At 28.8% G+C, this 14,650-nt stretch overlaps 1 protein-coding gene across 2 annotated transcripts; it reads right to left on the bottom strand.

Annotated features, from left to right (window-relative positions):
- Window positions 1-2,635: 2,635 nt before the first annotated feature.
- Window positions 2,636-10,584, bottom strand: LOC109788561 (putative protein phosphatase 2C 60). 2 transcript variants are annotated; one of them, XM_020347311.3, is made up of 11 exons: window positions 10,309-10,584; window positions 9,935-10,057; window positions 9,232-9,295; window positions 8,181-8,289; window positions 7,295-7,448; window positions 5,351-5,476; window positions 4,203-4,326; window positions 3,972-4,048; window positions 3,675-3,727; window positions 3,480-3,534; window positions 2,636-3,366 (listed from the first exon to the last, which is right to left on the bottom strand). In XM_020347311.3, the coding sequence occupies exons 1-11, from the start codon at window positions 10,309-10,311 to the stop codon at window positions 3,130-3,132; spliced, it is 1,125 nt and encodes a 374-aa protein (XP_020202900.1). In that variant the 5' UTR covers window positions 10,312-10,584; the 3' UTR covers window positions 2,636-3,129. The 2 variants fall into 2 exon arrangements, with proteins under 2 accessions (XP_020202900.1, XP_020202901.1); XM_020347312.3 differs by having other exon boundaries at window positions 10,418-10,583.
- Between the last annotated feature and the right edge of the window lie 4,066 nt (window positions 10,585-14,650).

The raw sequence follows: 14,650 nt of genomic DNA, 5'->3' as shown, positions 1-14,650 counted from the left end.
TATATTTTGTGTGTGTGTGTGAATGGCAAAGAAACACAATTTGTTTTTATAATTTTTAAGTGGATTAGTTGAAAGGCAAATTGTAAATTTTGCAATAACGAATTTTAAGAAAAAATCTTTTGGTTGAATTGGACCAAACAAAAGTATGAATTTGAGAAAAGTAGGGCCGAAGAAGGGGAAAACAAACGAAATAAATGAACATTGACTAGTGACATAAATAATGAAACTTCCACGTGGCGAATTTGATGTGGCGTTTGTGAAGAAAACGTGATCTTAAAATATATGTTAAAAATATAAAATAAAAAAATAGTAAAAGATACGCGGAAGAAATAATCAAACACAATTTTTAATTTGATGGCACGTTGTTCAAGTCTCTGACTCTCTGTTTATCTTCTCACTATTGGACAAATATTTTAAGTTTTTTTTAAACATTCTTTAAAGTATCTAATTTACATGAATCATAGGTATAAAAAAATTAATTATCAATCAATTAAAATTGTTAAAAATGATTTTTAAACTCATTGTTATATACTAATAAAAAAAACTCATTGTTATATAATTTAATAGATTTATTATACATTCTATTGTAATAATAATTTATAATTTAAGTGTATCATAATTAAATTCTCGTTTAAATTAAAAAATTATTTCTACTTTGAAGGAAGCATCATTTCATTTTTCAAAAAAAGATTTCCATAAAAATTAAACAACGTGATGAAATAATACTGGAAAAAGGCATTGGATAAGAAGAGTTCCTCTCAGAAAGTGAAGAAACCGACAAAGAGTCTTAATGAATGGACACGCGGCACACATGCGACCATGATAGCATCTAAATCAGAGTTCTGCTCCAAAGATCAGAATTCAGATGGTCCACGTTGCTTGTCTGTTCACTTTGTTCTGGCTCTTCATATCTCTTTTTCTTTAAATATATTATATCTTTATATAATATTTTAATTTTCATACACTATTGCGATAAATATTTTTAAACGTTTTATTTTACTGAATTTTTAAAGGGTTGATTAATTAAAATTTATATTTAAAAATTTATTAATAAAATTAACAGTTGATTTTGATCTTTATAATTTTTTTTTTATCTTATAAAATAAAAATTATTGTCTTTAATCTTATCTTTTACATAATTATTTTTAATTATTAAAAAATGAAATAATCATCTCAAATTATTTATAATTATTAATAATATTATATCGATATTTGGTACTTTTCAAAATTTTTTGTAAATTTTTAAAATAAATATTACTTTTCTATTTTAAAATAATCGTTATAAACTAAAAATAGTGACTTTAGAATTTAAAAGATTAAAAATAAAAAAAGAAATATTTTATAAGAATTAAATTAAAATTTATTTCTTTTATAAAAAATAAAATAAATATTTAAAAGTTTTAAAAGATAAAAAATTAAATTTTTTTGCTGAAATTAAAATCAAATCTTGCTTATTTTATATAATTAAAAATATATTTAAATCTAAAATTTATGTGATATATAAAATTTGAAGTAATATGTTTATATATCACCAAGTAGTAGAATACATAATATAGAGTGAAATTTTCAGTTTTCCTCGCTCACTCAATTATCTATTTTTTATATTTTATTTATTTTCACATGTACATATAACTTTCAGACATTATCCATTTTAAATATAATAAAACTTATATATTTAAAATATTTATTTTTATTATAAATTTTAATTATATAAAAATAAACATAAACATTTAACATATATAATGCATAAATGAAAATGCTAATTTATAATATAAAGGCGTGAAACGCTAAATTGTCATTAACCTTCCTTTTTTGAAGTCATCAGAAAGCAAAAAAAGACGGACAAAACAAGAATCAGCTCCATCTGACAAAAGAGATGCCTATTTCTTCAGCAAACAATTTATCACGAAATCAACCCACGACAATCAGACAAATGGGTGTCATCTTAGAGCTCTTTTCTCTGCTAACTAATACCCTCCATGAATGTATGTTGAAAGTTTAAAGACCACTAACAACAGCATAAGACCTCATCATATCAACCAAATTAACATTAGTTCATTTTGAAATTTTATTTTCTACTTTTACCAGTTTTTTTTAGAACAATTTACGATTGAAAACCATTATATAATTTCTGAAAATTTAGTGCTTTTTGCCAAACTATCAGTGGATAAATAGATATAAAAGCATGTTGAGTATTAATATTGGTATATGGAAGTATCACATGTATTATACGTATTCTGTTAAATATAGATAAAACATTCAAATATATAAAATTTGATTTAAACAATAGTTTTTTATATTGAAAATATAAAATACATGTATTAGAACTTTTAATTTTAAAATTTCTGTAAATTTGTTTTAGCCTATAAAAAATTAGTTTACAGATTAGTTGTAAAGGAGGAAAACTGTCATGAAATAACTAATAAGGAAAACATGGTTGCACGAAAAGCAGAATACATAAAGAGCATTTTATTCTAAAAAACGACTTTTGGCCAAATATATAAATTAATTGAACCAAGTTATATTAACATTTTTATCGGGTATCAAGATCCTCAGCGTTTCCAAAATGACTTTGGAACCAGTAATTTAAATTTGCATATAAATAAACGTAGATATAACAAAACCAAACAAAAAATCACGGAGGAAGTATACTTTCCAAAAAAGAAATATAGCAATAATGTCAAGAGCATCACGGGTGCATCAACCCACGGAGGGGTCTTTGACTCTTTGTAGTGCAGAAACAAAAGGATTACCTGTATATAAGTCCGTACATTGCACCAAATCCTTAAGAAACTTGTACTGATCATGGATAATGAACCCAGACACGATCGTTTACGCACTCTTCCGGTGGGCGCTCATATTGGCATTGGCAAGTTTTCAAAAAGGTGATTTTAGCCATCCAATGTGTATCAGTATGCTTGTTGAATCTTTTTTTGGGTAGACATAGACACCCACGCTTATGTACAAAGCCAATATTAGCCCCATTAATTAGTAGTTTGTCACAAATTTACAATCCCCTATTGACAATTAACATCCTTAAATCTGGATATAAACTAGTACCCAGGAACCTTTGCTCACCAATGTATGTAGTAAGAAATTGATGGCTATCAAGTCAGGTCCCAAATTCTCTCACTTTGATTCTCTTTTCTCTGAACTTCTATCAGCTTCAGATGATTGGGGCTGCGCAGAAGATTGGGCAGATGATTGGGCAGACGATTGGGGCTGGTTCGCAACTGAAGCATCTGGGCTGGAAGGTTTTTTGAACTGAATCAATATCATGGTCATGTTATCACAACCTTCACCTCCAGCTGTCGGTGCCAAGCACCTATCAAATACTTTCTCACAAACCGCAGAAAGTTTATTCTCCTGCATATTCAACATTTTTTTTTCATAAATGATAAGAGTTTTCAATTACAACAATGTGAATGCGTATTCAATTTTTTTTTTCTGTAAATAAAATGTAACCGTACAACACTTACCGTCTCTAATTGATGATGTATAAAGTCCACAAGCTGTTGGCTAGACATACAATCCCTATATACAAAAGAGGTTATATAAACCTAGATTAATTATGGTGAGAATTACAAAATAAAAATAGGAATATTTGCCTTCTATATATATTTCATAATAACAATGAAGTTTCTAGAGGAAAGTTGAGTAGCCACGTAACCTACCATATTCCATCACAAGCTATTACAAGAAACTCATCATCATCACAAAGCTCAACCTGATCCAAAGAAAATACACATAAATTTAAATTGGAGCAAAGAAAATAGAAAATAGCACTATAAAGGAAGATTTCACTTTAACTGATACCAAAAGATGTATAAGGAATTCATATTGTATCATATTGTACTTTTTTCCAAAAAGATTTGCAAGTTAAACAAAAAAAGGAGGCCCCCAAAAAAAGTCATTCCATAAATATTAACTTCTTTATAAAATAAAATAATGTATAATAGTGCAATACTTACTGAAGTTATGTCCGGTTCAGCTGTCACAATCTGCTTTTCGGCAGGCAAATACTTATTCTGCTTGAATTCCATATCTCCTGGAATAGACAGAAATTTATATCACGAACACTAGGAACTGGTCAAGGAAATAAAAAAAATCTCATGACAGCAACTATAAAACATTCGGGAGAAAAATAAACCCCTCATATATTTCTGTACATTAAAAATTTCTGACAAAAGAATTTCTACTACCAATTGCTCTAGCCAAGTTCAAACTTCCATTGACCCGTCCAACTTGGATGAAACCACCAGCTTTTAGAATCCTGTCTTTCTCAGCCTCCAGATCAGGCTTGTGATCTTTAGACAAATTGTGTGCCTGCAAATAAAAATTCATTAAATAACTCTTGAGTATGAATATAGTCGAACAATAGCGGTCCCATGCACCCAAGGCATTATTGGGAAAAATCAAGTCCCACATCGACTAGAGATTAGACAATTGAATAATATATAAGTGGAAAACAACCCTCACTTTACAAGCCGGTTTTGTAGGGTTGAGTTAGGCTTAATCCACTATTCTAAGATGGTATCAGAGCTATCCTAGATTCTTAAAAATAGGTCACCCACCATTGATACATGCACCATAAACATAAGAGGGTGTATTGAGAAAAACTCAAGTCTCGCTAATCCTAAATCATTAAAAAGGGCCACCCACCATTTATCCACGTACCAAACCTAATAGTGCTGGACGTGAGGGGGTGTATGGGAAAAATTCAAGTCCCACATCGTCTAGAGATTAGACAATTGAATAATATATAAGTGGACAGCAACCCTCACCTTTCAAGCCGGTTTTATAGGGTTGAGTTAGGCTTAATCCACTATTTTAAGAGGCATCAACTCAGACACTAAATCGAGCAATCTAATAATTTTGGACAATGAGTCAGAAGCATTGAGTGTGATAACAGGAGCAAGGAAATCTTAGACTCTGGAAGGATGCATCTATAGATGTCAAGTTACTTTTAATTATTATAAAAACCTTTTTATACAAATTTTTTTTTTCATTTATCCAAACAAATGGGAAAAAAAAATTGCTTCCCATTTTATTTCTATCTATCCAAACAACACATTTTCTACTCTTTATATTTTAGTTAATCCTTCCTATTTCTTTTCACTCTTTCACTTCTGATCTAAACACACCTTTAATGTTAAAGATAAAGTATGGTGCATCAAAATGCGTCTACCAAAATATTTATCTCAATTAAAAAATGTAGCCTGAATTAACACCCTTTATCATCATATATTCATATATCTGCGCATCATTAACTTTTACCCAATAATTTTATATCGCATGCCTACTAGAATTAAAGAAGATAAACAAACTGCAAAAGAAGGTGAGAGAATACCTGGCCTTTCCTTGATAAGACACATCTAGAATCTCCAGCATTAGCAACAACAAGTTTTTTTCCTCGGATGACAGCCACACAAGCTGTGCTTCCAGAGTTTGGTCCACCAAAATCGGAATGGGGTCCCTAATTTACAACATAACATTTTCTCAGTTCAGAATAAAACTTACTATAGTAGGATTCAGAAGCTGTATGCCCCACTTTCAGACCTTATAAATTTATAATTTGTAGTAGTTTCTTATTGAAAAACAAAGAACTATTAGGAAAACTACCTCACCTCCCCCAAGATATTCTCAAATGACGCTCACACCAACTGATGGAAAATGGAAATAGGCTAAGTTGAGCTTTGCTAAGTCTGAGCCTAGCCTTAGTAAAAAAGGACTTTTTGAAGGGATTGGGTTAGCCTACAAACTAGTTTAAGGATCCATTTTATAATAAGTTAATACCAAGATAGAGGTGAAAATACATATATTAGGCTATATAAGAATCAGAGTCTAATCTGTGTATATGATACAAGTATATTTTCAAGGTTTACTTTGACATTTATGATAACTTATTTAGAAACATACTTTGCAATAAAACCTCTAAATAGGACATAAATTTATCATTTAATAGATTTATAAGTTTGACTCTTTACGGAGGTTAATGCTTGACATTTAGAAAGATAAATAAATATGTAATTTTAATACATTATAACCGATCTAATATAATAATAACAAATATTTATCTATGTTTATTTAAATAGGTCAGCCTTTTAGGCCCAAAGACTTTTTAAATGGCCTAGTTTATTTTCTAAAGAAGCTGGCCTGAACTAAGCATGATGTCGACCAGATCATAGGCTCTTATTGAGCGACCTGGCATGTTTTCACCCTACTCATACCCTCTTTTGTTTTTAAACAAACACCCACCCCTTGTGTGTTTAATCAAGTGACACCCTACAAAATAACAGACAATACTCTGTTGACAGGAGACACCCACAAGGCTTCTTTCACAATGATGCACACCACAGTTCTTAAGAAGGCAAATGCAATTGTATGCTGTAGAGACAAATTTATGATGTGCACCTCCAATTTATCAACAATTTTGCTATGTATAACTAGTAAATGCTTGCTCTTTGTCTCACTTTTCTTTTCATTGTCTAATTTTTCTCATAAAAAATTGATATTCAGGCCATGAATAGATGGAGAATACCAAAATTTTAATGGGCTATTCTTTGATGCTATCTCAGGGGAGGTGAGTGCCTTTTACAAATTAAAAGGGGTGTGAGTATCATTTAAAAAGACCTCAAGGGAAGTCATTGTAATTCTTCCAATTTATTGAGAAAGGATGGAAGATACAAAGCTATAGGATAAGGCACCTCAAAAAATAAACCTTATATTTTGTAGTTGTAATCATTTAATCAGAAAGGGCCCTCTGTCATTGTCAAATGGTTACCTAGATCTTAACATCTTACAAGAGTGGATTTTTAAGGTTTAAGGGGATTCATACACAAGTCTATCACAGTGAAATTGCATTCTATGCATGAGGTAGACAATTTACACAACACATGAAACAACGCTGAAGTATTGAATTCTAATATTCACAAGCAAAGTATCACCATCAGGTTTAAGAAAGTGGTAATTCATAATTTACAAATGCTGCTCAGTTTGTAAGCGGTTTAAGCAAAGAGAGTTGTGCAAATAACTCATCAACACCAATACATATACTAACCAGTATATTCAAATTACATTAAAGTGGTTTTTTAATATTAGATTTACATTTGATAAAAAAAGTTAATCAAAAAGAAAAAAAAACTAAGCTTAATTAAGAGCTTATGACATACTGACTATAAGCTTAAATTCCATACATTTGAACATTTGCAACATGCATTTGGAACAATGGAATAATTTAGAAAAGAAAGCAGTGGTGGTGCAAGAAAAACAAAATGTTGTCTTTATTTGTTACCTCCTCAAAAGCCCAATCATCGATGCGGTCATTGGCTTCACCACTCTTGGGAGACCATATAAAACCCTCTAGCATACCAGACAACTTTTCTATTTTATCTCCCAAGACTGCTAATTCTCTCCAACCTCTTTGTCCACGCATCATCTCATCCATTCTGCCTCAATATGAAGCAAAATATAAATAAAGAGGACAAAATTTTGACAGTAGTACTTCCATCTAAACTCTATATCTCCATTTCCACTATTGAGCATGAAACTTACAGATCTATAATGCCCCAAATGTGGAAATGATTTTAAACATGAAGAAAAAGAAATACAAGTAAAAATAAACACCATATTCTGAAAATCACTCTCAGCTAAGGAGTGTCCTTTTATGATTTCTAATCTTTTAACAAGCATAAAGCTTCCACATATTGACATGAGAGTCCTTTTAAAGCTTCTTTATTTAATTTTTTTTATTCATTATTATTTTGAGATGTGGTATTTGAAAAAAAATGAAGCTATATAAGAATGAAGCATGGTATTTAAAACTTTATTAACTCACAGGAAAAGATGAAAAGAAAATTGTTTTAAAATTATTTGTAAGTGCCTATAACTTGGTTTCCAGCTATACTTGTATCTTGAAAGAGACCATTATGCTAAATTTCCCATGGGGGCATATAAAGTAGACAGATAAGGTAAATCATTTGGTGCAAAAGTTGAACATATTATACCACATGATAGAGACTAAGCCAAATTAGCTTTTACAGATGAAGGGCGCCTACCCTATTATGAGTATTATCCCAACCCCTAACTTTTATTGCCATATTAATGAAAAATATTAAAAAAATAATATATATATATATATATATATACACATATATATACACACACACACACAAAATTACCTGAGGAAAGATTTGTGTAAAGATGTGCCTATATCACCAGCTTGGTAAGATTCACTCTTAAGCACCTGCTGGTGTAGATACTTGGAACAGAATTTTGAAACAGCTTTGCCTACAAACCAGTGAGACCATGTTGAGGATTATAAACTACATGTTTGCCAATAAGTTATATATGTCAGCCTGATTAGGCCATAACCTTAATTTAGAAATGATTTAATTAAGTCTTATAAACATCTTAAAGTCCTCAACTAAACTATAATCAATATTAATCAACTTTGGAATGGCTAATAGTCTAATATAAATAAATAAAGTGCACACACACGCACCCCATAAAAGGAGGATATTCCCCCTCCTCTTTTTTACCTTATCACAGCCAACAGAACAAAGTCTCAGATTAATAAATAATTTTTTTTGCGGGGTGGGGGGCAGGGACATTCTAGATGTGAAGTAGATTGGAAGGGCATTCCTGTCCAAACTCAAATATGATATCAGATGAATCTAATTCAATAAAATATGCCAAAAATCTTTAAGCTATACGGATTTTGTTTGTCAATAATGAAAAATATTAAACTTGTGAACTACATATAACATAATGAAGCAATGCTATTACAAAGCAATTATTTGAAAAGGAAAAATAATGCAATTATTTAATTATGTCCTATGACAAGTTTGAAAACAGAAAATGTCACATTAAGGGAAAACAGAAAGCAGATAAGGAAAAAAAAAATGAAAAGCTGATCAGTGACCCAAAAAGAAAACACTAAGTTTACTGGTAGGTGGATTCCAAAGGAAATTTCAAAATGAAAGGACCAAGCTTCAAGCAATATCAAACATTTGAAACCCCTTCTGCACTGCACAGATTCCTAAGGAAATAAATTCCCATATATAATATCTTACAGGGACATTTCCAATAGTAAGATACAGATCAAAATTAATTTCAATTTAAATGATAAAGGAATCAATATAAAAAAAAAATCATTCCCTCACTGCTTTTGAAAAGGAGAATGGACACATTAAATAAATATCATTGAAAACATAAAGAGCTGATACCAACCTCCATGACCATCATAAACACCAAAGTAAGATGTAGACTCGTCTAAATATGGATGAGCTGCATGCTGGCAAGTAATGTATAAGAAATCAAAACTTGTATACACCATTGAATAGATTGTAATATAATAATGTGCTACTGAAGACTGAAGTACAAAAGCATCAAGGCACAAGCATCTGCATCATATATATGCAATTCACTTCCAAAGAGAAGCAATTTCTCACGAGTAAAACTATACTAGAGGAGAGAAATGAATCCCTCTGAAAAATTGAAAAATCATGCTACCTTTACACATTGACAATTCGACATCAATAGCTGACAGAAACAACTTTAATTGAGGTGCCACAAATAATTGATACTTTTGCTCTCTAGTCTGTTCATGACAGCAGATTAACAATGAAAAAGCGTAATCTATAAGCTTCTTTGAACAAGAAAACTACTCCTTTCAGAACTTTCTCAGTCAATTGCGCAAATATCAAAATTAGTTTGTCAATCACTACACTACCACTATTATGTCAATATGTCATACTATCAATAAGATTAGGATCTTCCTTACACTTGGTTGCCTAATAGTACTGGCAATAAACTCGCACTACTCTCACAATAACTTCCCATGTGTACAACCAAAGCATCCAATGACATATTGCATAAAAAAAAAAAAAACAAACGAAATAAGATAAACCAAACGAAGAAGATAGTGACATACAGCATCTTCCATGGAAGCACGCCAGCCCTGCATGGAAGACAAACCGAAGCGAAGCCTGTCGTTCTCCCCATCTTCAGAGGCCTTGTCTGTTTTGGGAGTGCTGAGGTATATCCCCATCTCAAACTACAATCACACAAAACAAAAAACCAGCATTGAATTTGAATCACAGGAACACTACCACGAATCGTCATGACATCGTCACATTCAATTTCGAATAGCGCATTCCGAAAAGGCAAATCTAACAGCAAGCGATGCAAATTGAAAATAAAATAAATATAAAAAAAATGCAATGTAAGCGGAGAGAGATCGAAAGCGGATGCGTGGGAATGGAAAGTAGTGCATGCAAAATAGAAAGAAATGGAAATCTAAAAAACCATAATGAAGAATCGGAAATCGGAATGAGTAGCGGCGAGAAGAAGCGCGAGCGATAGATGGAAAGGAAAAAAGCGAAATAGAAGAATAAGGGTTTGATGGAAGACTCACTGCGCAGTGGAATCGGGAAAGGAGAGAGCGTGCGTGTGTGTGTGTGTGTGTGTGAGTGTGAGAGACCAATGATCGATCTATAATCTATTTCTGTGTCCAACAAATGCTCACAATCCTTTTTCCGTTGCCCCAACTGTAGGAATGCTTAAACCACCGCTTGCCACGCGCCTTTTTTTTCTTCTTCTTAAATCTAAATCACATATATTTTCTTTTTTTAATTACTTGCTTTATATTATATTATATATATTTCCCTAAGTCCTTTATCCTCATCGCTACGAAGCTTCTTTTCTCCATTCAATAATGTAACTTCACACCCCATTACTACTATTATAATGCAACTTTCAAAGCTGTGTTTGGTTTATCTTCTAAGATAAGACTGCATTATTATGAGCTTCGTCTTTACTATATTTTTATTTCTACAATACCATGGGAATCACTAATAAACTAATCTGACATCCCATGGGCGTTTTTAAAAAACATTAGGTTTAGGGTTGCTTTAAAAATCAATTAACTTTATCGCTTCAATTAGAAGATTGAGTTTCAATTTTGATTTATCTCATCTTCTTAATTTGCATAAAGGTATGATCTTAAAGGTAGTAATGGTGACTTAAAATGTGTAAAACTGCAAAACACAATAAATTTTATGTAACTAAGGGTTAAAGATGGTACGTAGATATAATTTATTTGCTTATTCCGTACTTATTGAGTTGCTTTTTTTTTAAAGGGATAATCATGTGATTAGCACCTAGGTTATGTTATTTTATTCTCAAATCTTTTTCGAGAATTTATATTACCATCTCATTATTTTTATTTTTCTTTAAATCTTTTGATTCTTATTAGCAACTCCAACAGCAATTTATTTATGACACAACCAATATTAAAATTTTCAAAAATAAAATTTGCTCATCGGAGATAAACTCTTAGTCCCATTTTTAATTAAAACCGAGATACCAGAAGAGAACCATTTCTCTTAATAATTGCGTGTTCATATTATAATATATTATTAAAATATGAATGTTTCAAACTTTCTCGCAAGTTTTTCTCGTATTTCTTCTACTCTTTTGATCCATAAAAAAATAATAGATAGGAGGTAATATCTTTTATATATTTCATGTATTTTAATTTTGTAAAGTTAAATTTTATTTAATTAAAATGTATTTTCTTTTATTTTTATTATAAAACATTTTTAATTTATCAAATAGATCAATATAAGTAATTATACTAATTAATTTTATTAGATTTATAAAATAAGATCATGATTTACCAATTTTATACTACTCATTTTTATTAAATTTTCATGATAGAGGTATGATAAATGATTAATTGAGAATTTTAAAAGTGAGAGAGAAACACATATTTTCACAATCTTTAATAGAAACAACAAATAAAAATAAAATTAATGTTTTGTAAAAATTGTAAAGTGTTTTGTAAAAGAGACTATCAATTATCTTATAATAAGTATCAAAGGAGTATTATATATTTATTTATTATTTAACAATTGTCATTGAAACATGTTAACTTAAAATTAACATGAATAATATATATATATATATATATATATTGTGTATTTGATAAATTTTAGTGAGTATAGATTATGAGGTAGTGAAATATTACGAAAGAAGAGTAAAATGTTAAATATTACATTTATATAATTATAAATGATATTTATTCGTATAATTATTAGTAATTATTAATAAATAACATAAATTTTACATTTAAACAGAAATTTTTTATACTTGTTTGTTTTAATTATTACAAATATCTATTTTGATAAAATAATATATATATATATATATATATATATATGTAATATTTATTTCTTTATTTTATTTTATTATATTTAGAGGGATTTTTGAAAAAATATTATTTGATATATATATATATATATATTTATTTATTTATTTTCAGTAGTAATTTATTTTTTACTATTGTGAAAATCCAATAATGAATACTAATTATTATAATATTTTAATCCAAATTTTTCTTTAATTCTTATATATTTCTTTTATATAATATATGCAAAATGTAGTAGTTATTAGTATTGATTTATATTTTTTTGGATAAATAAATTAATTTTTGTATTAGTTTATTTTTTTATAAAAAAATATTTATATAATTATATTTATATTTGGTTTTGTTGGAGAAAGTTTTTGAGGGAAAGGAGTTGAGAGTTTTGGAGAGAAAGAAGTTGTTCCAGAATTTTTTTCCTTTATATTATTAATAAATTAATAAATATATGTATTATCTCTTTAAAAAAAAAAAAAAAAAAAACTAAATCTACAACAAAGCTCTTATCTAGTTGAGTGAAAAAAGAGGATCTGAAACATTTTTCGAGGGTATTCACAGTCATGTTTAGAAATTATTTTGCTTTTGAGTGATACAATATTTGGGCCCAAGGATTGTGTTCGTCTACGATCTACGTCAGCCCTTTTCCATTGGGCCTGTGTTGATCCATCGAGGCCTGTCATGGAGGACTTAATAATTAATAGTCGGCCTCCTTGGACTTCTTTGGGCTTGGACTCATGGATACAAGAATTTTTTATTTGTTTTTAACATTATTTTTTTAATTTTAATTTACTTATGTTTTCTTTTTTATATTCCTTTCCATGCAAACGTTTGTTAAAAATTGTTACATTGTTGCGATTACTAATTTAGCGATCATAAATCGTTAAAAAATCATATAGTAAATCATCTAAATTATAAATTTTAAGGTATTTAGATCATTTTACAGTTTTTTCCTTTACTTAAAATCCCACTTAATATTCACCAAAAACCCACTTAAATTTGATAGATTTATGCTTCTTCAATGGCTTAAACCAATCATTTGCACTTGTATTATGTGTATATAATATGTTTATAATATATATTTTAGTTTCAACGTAGGGTCCTCCATTTTAGAAAGTCTTTTGTTTCTTTTTCCTCTAAATAATGCTTAGGAAGAAACATTCAAAGGTTAGTATAGATAAAAATTGTATATTATAATGTTACTTTTCTGAAGAAGTCTTCTAGAAAGACAAGTGGGTTGGCTGTTGCGACTTTAGAGAGACAAATATCAAGTAAATTTGACTAGTAAAATGTTACAAGTATGATATTTATAGAAGGTACTGAAGTGTGTCAAAAGTTACTAGATATTGATATTGTTTTTAAATGTTTTTTTTAGTTAAGTTTAGCTTTAAAAGTTATAAAATTCGCATAATTAATATATTTTATATAAAATGTTAATACCGTGCATAGTAATAAAATTAAATTTTAGCCAGCAAATAATATCTAAATTCCATTAATTTGCTTTCAAACTCTAAGGCTGGAGAGCATGTCATCAACACCTAATTTATCTTGGTTGGGTTCACTTTTCAAATATATCAATCACTTCCTTTGTTAAAAAATGGTACAATGAATTTTTTTTTTAAAAAAATGTGTTTGTTAAAACATGATATAAATAAAAGTAAAAGATATATAGAATAATAAATGAGAGAAAAATAAAAGACAATATAGAGAAGAAAAAGTATAAAAAAAGTCTCATTTTTCATTCATGTTAAGGGGGTGTTTAGTAAGTGAGAAATTTTTTGATATGTAAGAATCATGATTCCTTAGAATTATACATATTGAGAATCATCATTCTTATGAATAATTATAATATGTTTAGTTACTCATAAAGATTTTTGAGAATATTCATATAAAATTTGTGTAAATTAAAAATTTTCTTGTTTGGTTACACTATTATATTCTTAGGAATATAAATTTTTTTTACAAAAATATTATTTATTAAAATAAATTTATTAGATATTTATTTACTTAAATCTTATTACAAATATGACATTAAATTATTTTTAAAATGTTAAAAACTTATATTTAAAATTATTTAAATACCAAATTCAACCAAAAAAAAGTAAGAAAAATGTTACATAGTATTCAAGGATGATAAAATATATATTTTATTTCATCCAAATAAATAAATAAATAATTTAACAAATACTATTAAACTATAAAAATAAAACACTTTAATAATATTATTAAAATTAATAGGGTCAATAAATAATAAAATGTAAGAAAAAAAGAGAAATAAATATATGGGAGGGAGAGAGAGAGAGGAGGGGGGAGTGAAAGTGTGAGTGTGAGCGAAAAATGGAGAGGGAGAGAGGAAGATTGAGAGAGTAAGAGTGAGAGAGAAATAGTAAAGAAAGAAAGAGAGAAATTTTTATTTTAAAAAAGGATATTATGATTTTTTTTATACAT

This window comes from Cajanus cajan, chromosome 5, assembly GCF_000230855.2.
Source record: "Cajanus cajan strain Asha chromosome 5, NIPB_CcT2T_4, whole genome shotgun sequence".
Taxonomy (NCBI): Eukaryota; Viridiplantae; Streptophyta; class Magnoliopsida; order Fabales; family Fabaceae; genus Cajanus; species Cajanus cajan.
This window is presented reverse-complemented; position numbering and strand designations above follow the sequence as displayed.

What these genes read in the sequence shown, in the direction of transcription:
- LOC109788561 (XM_020347311.3), bottom strand. An exon ending in TCTTATCAAGGAAAGGCCAG is followed by an intron (nt 4,327 to 5,350) that starts GTATTCTCTCAC and finishes TTTTATTTGCAG; the next exon opens with GCACACAATTTGTCTAAAGA. An exon ending in ATAGCTTGTGATGGAATATG is followed by an intron (nt 3,535 to 3,674) that starts GTAGGTTACGTG and finishes TTTTGTATATAG; the next exon opens with GGATTGTATGTCTAGCCAAC.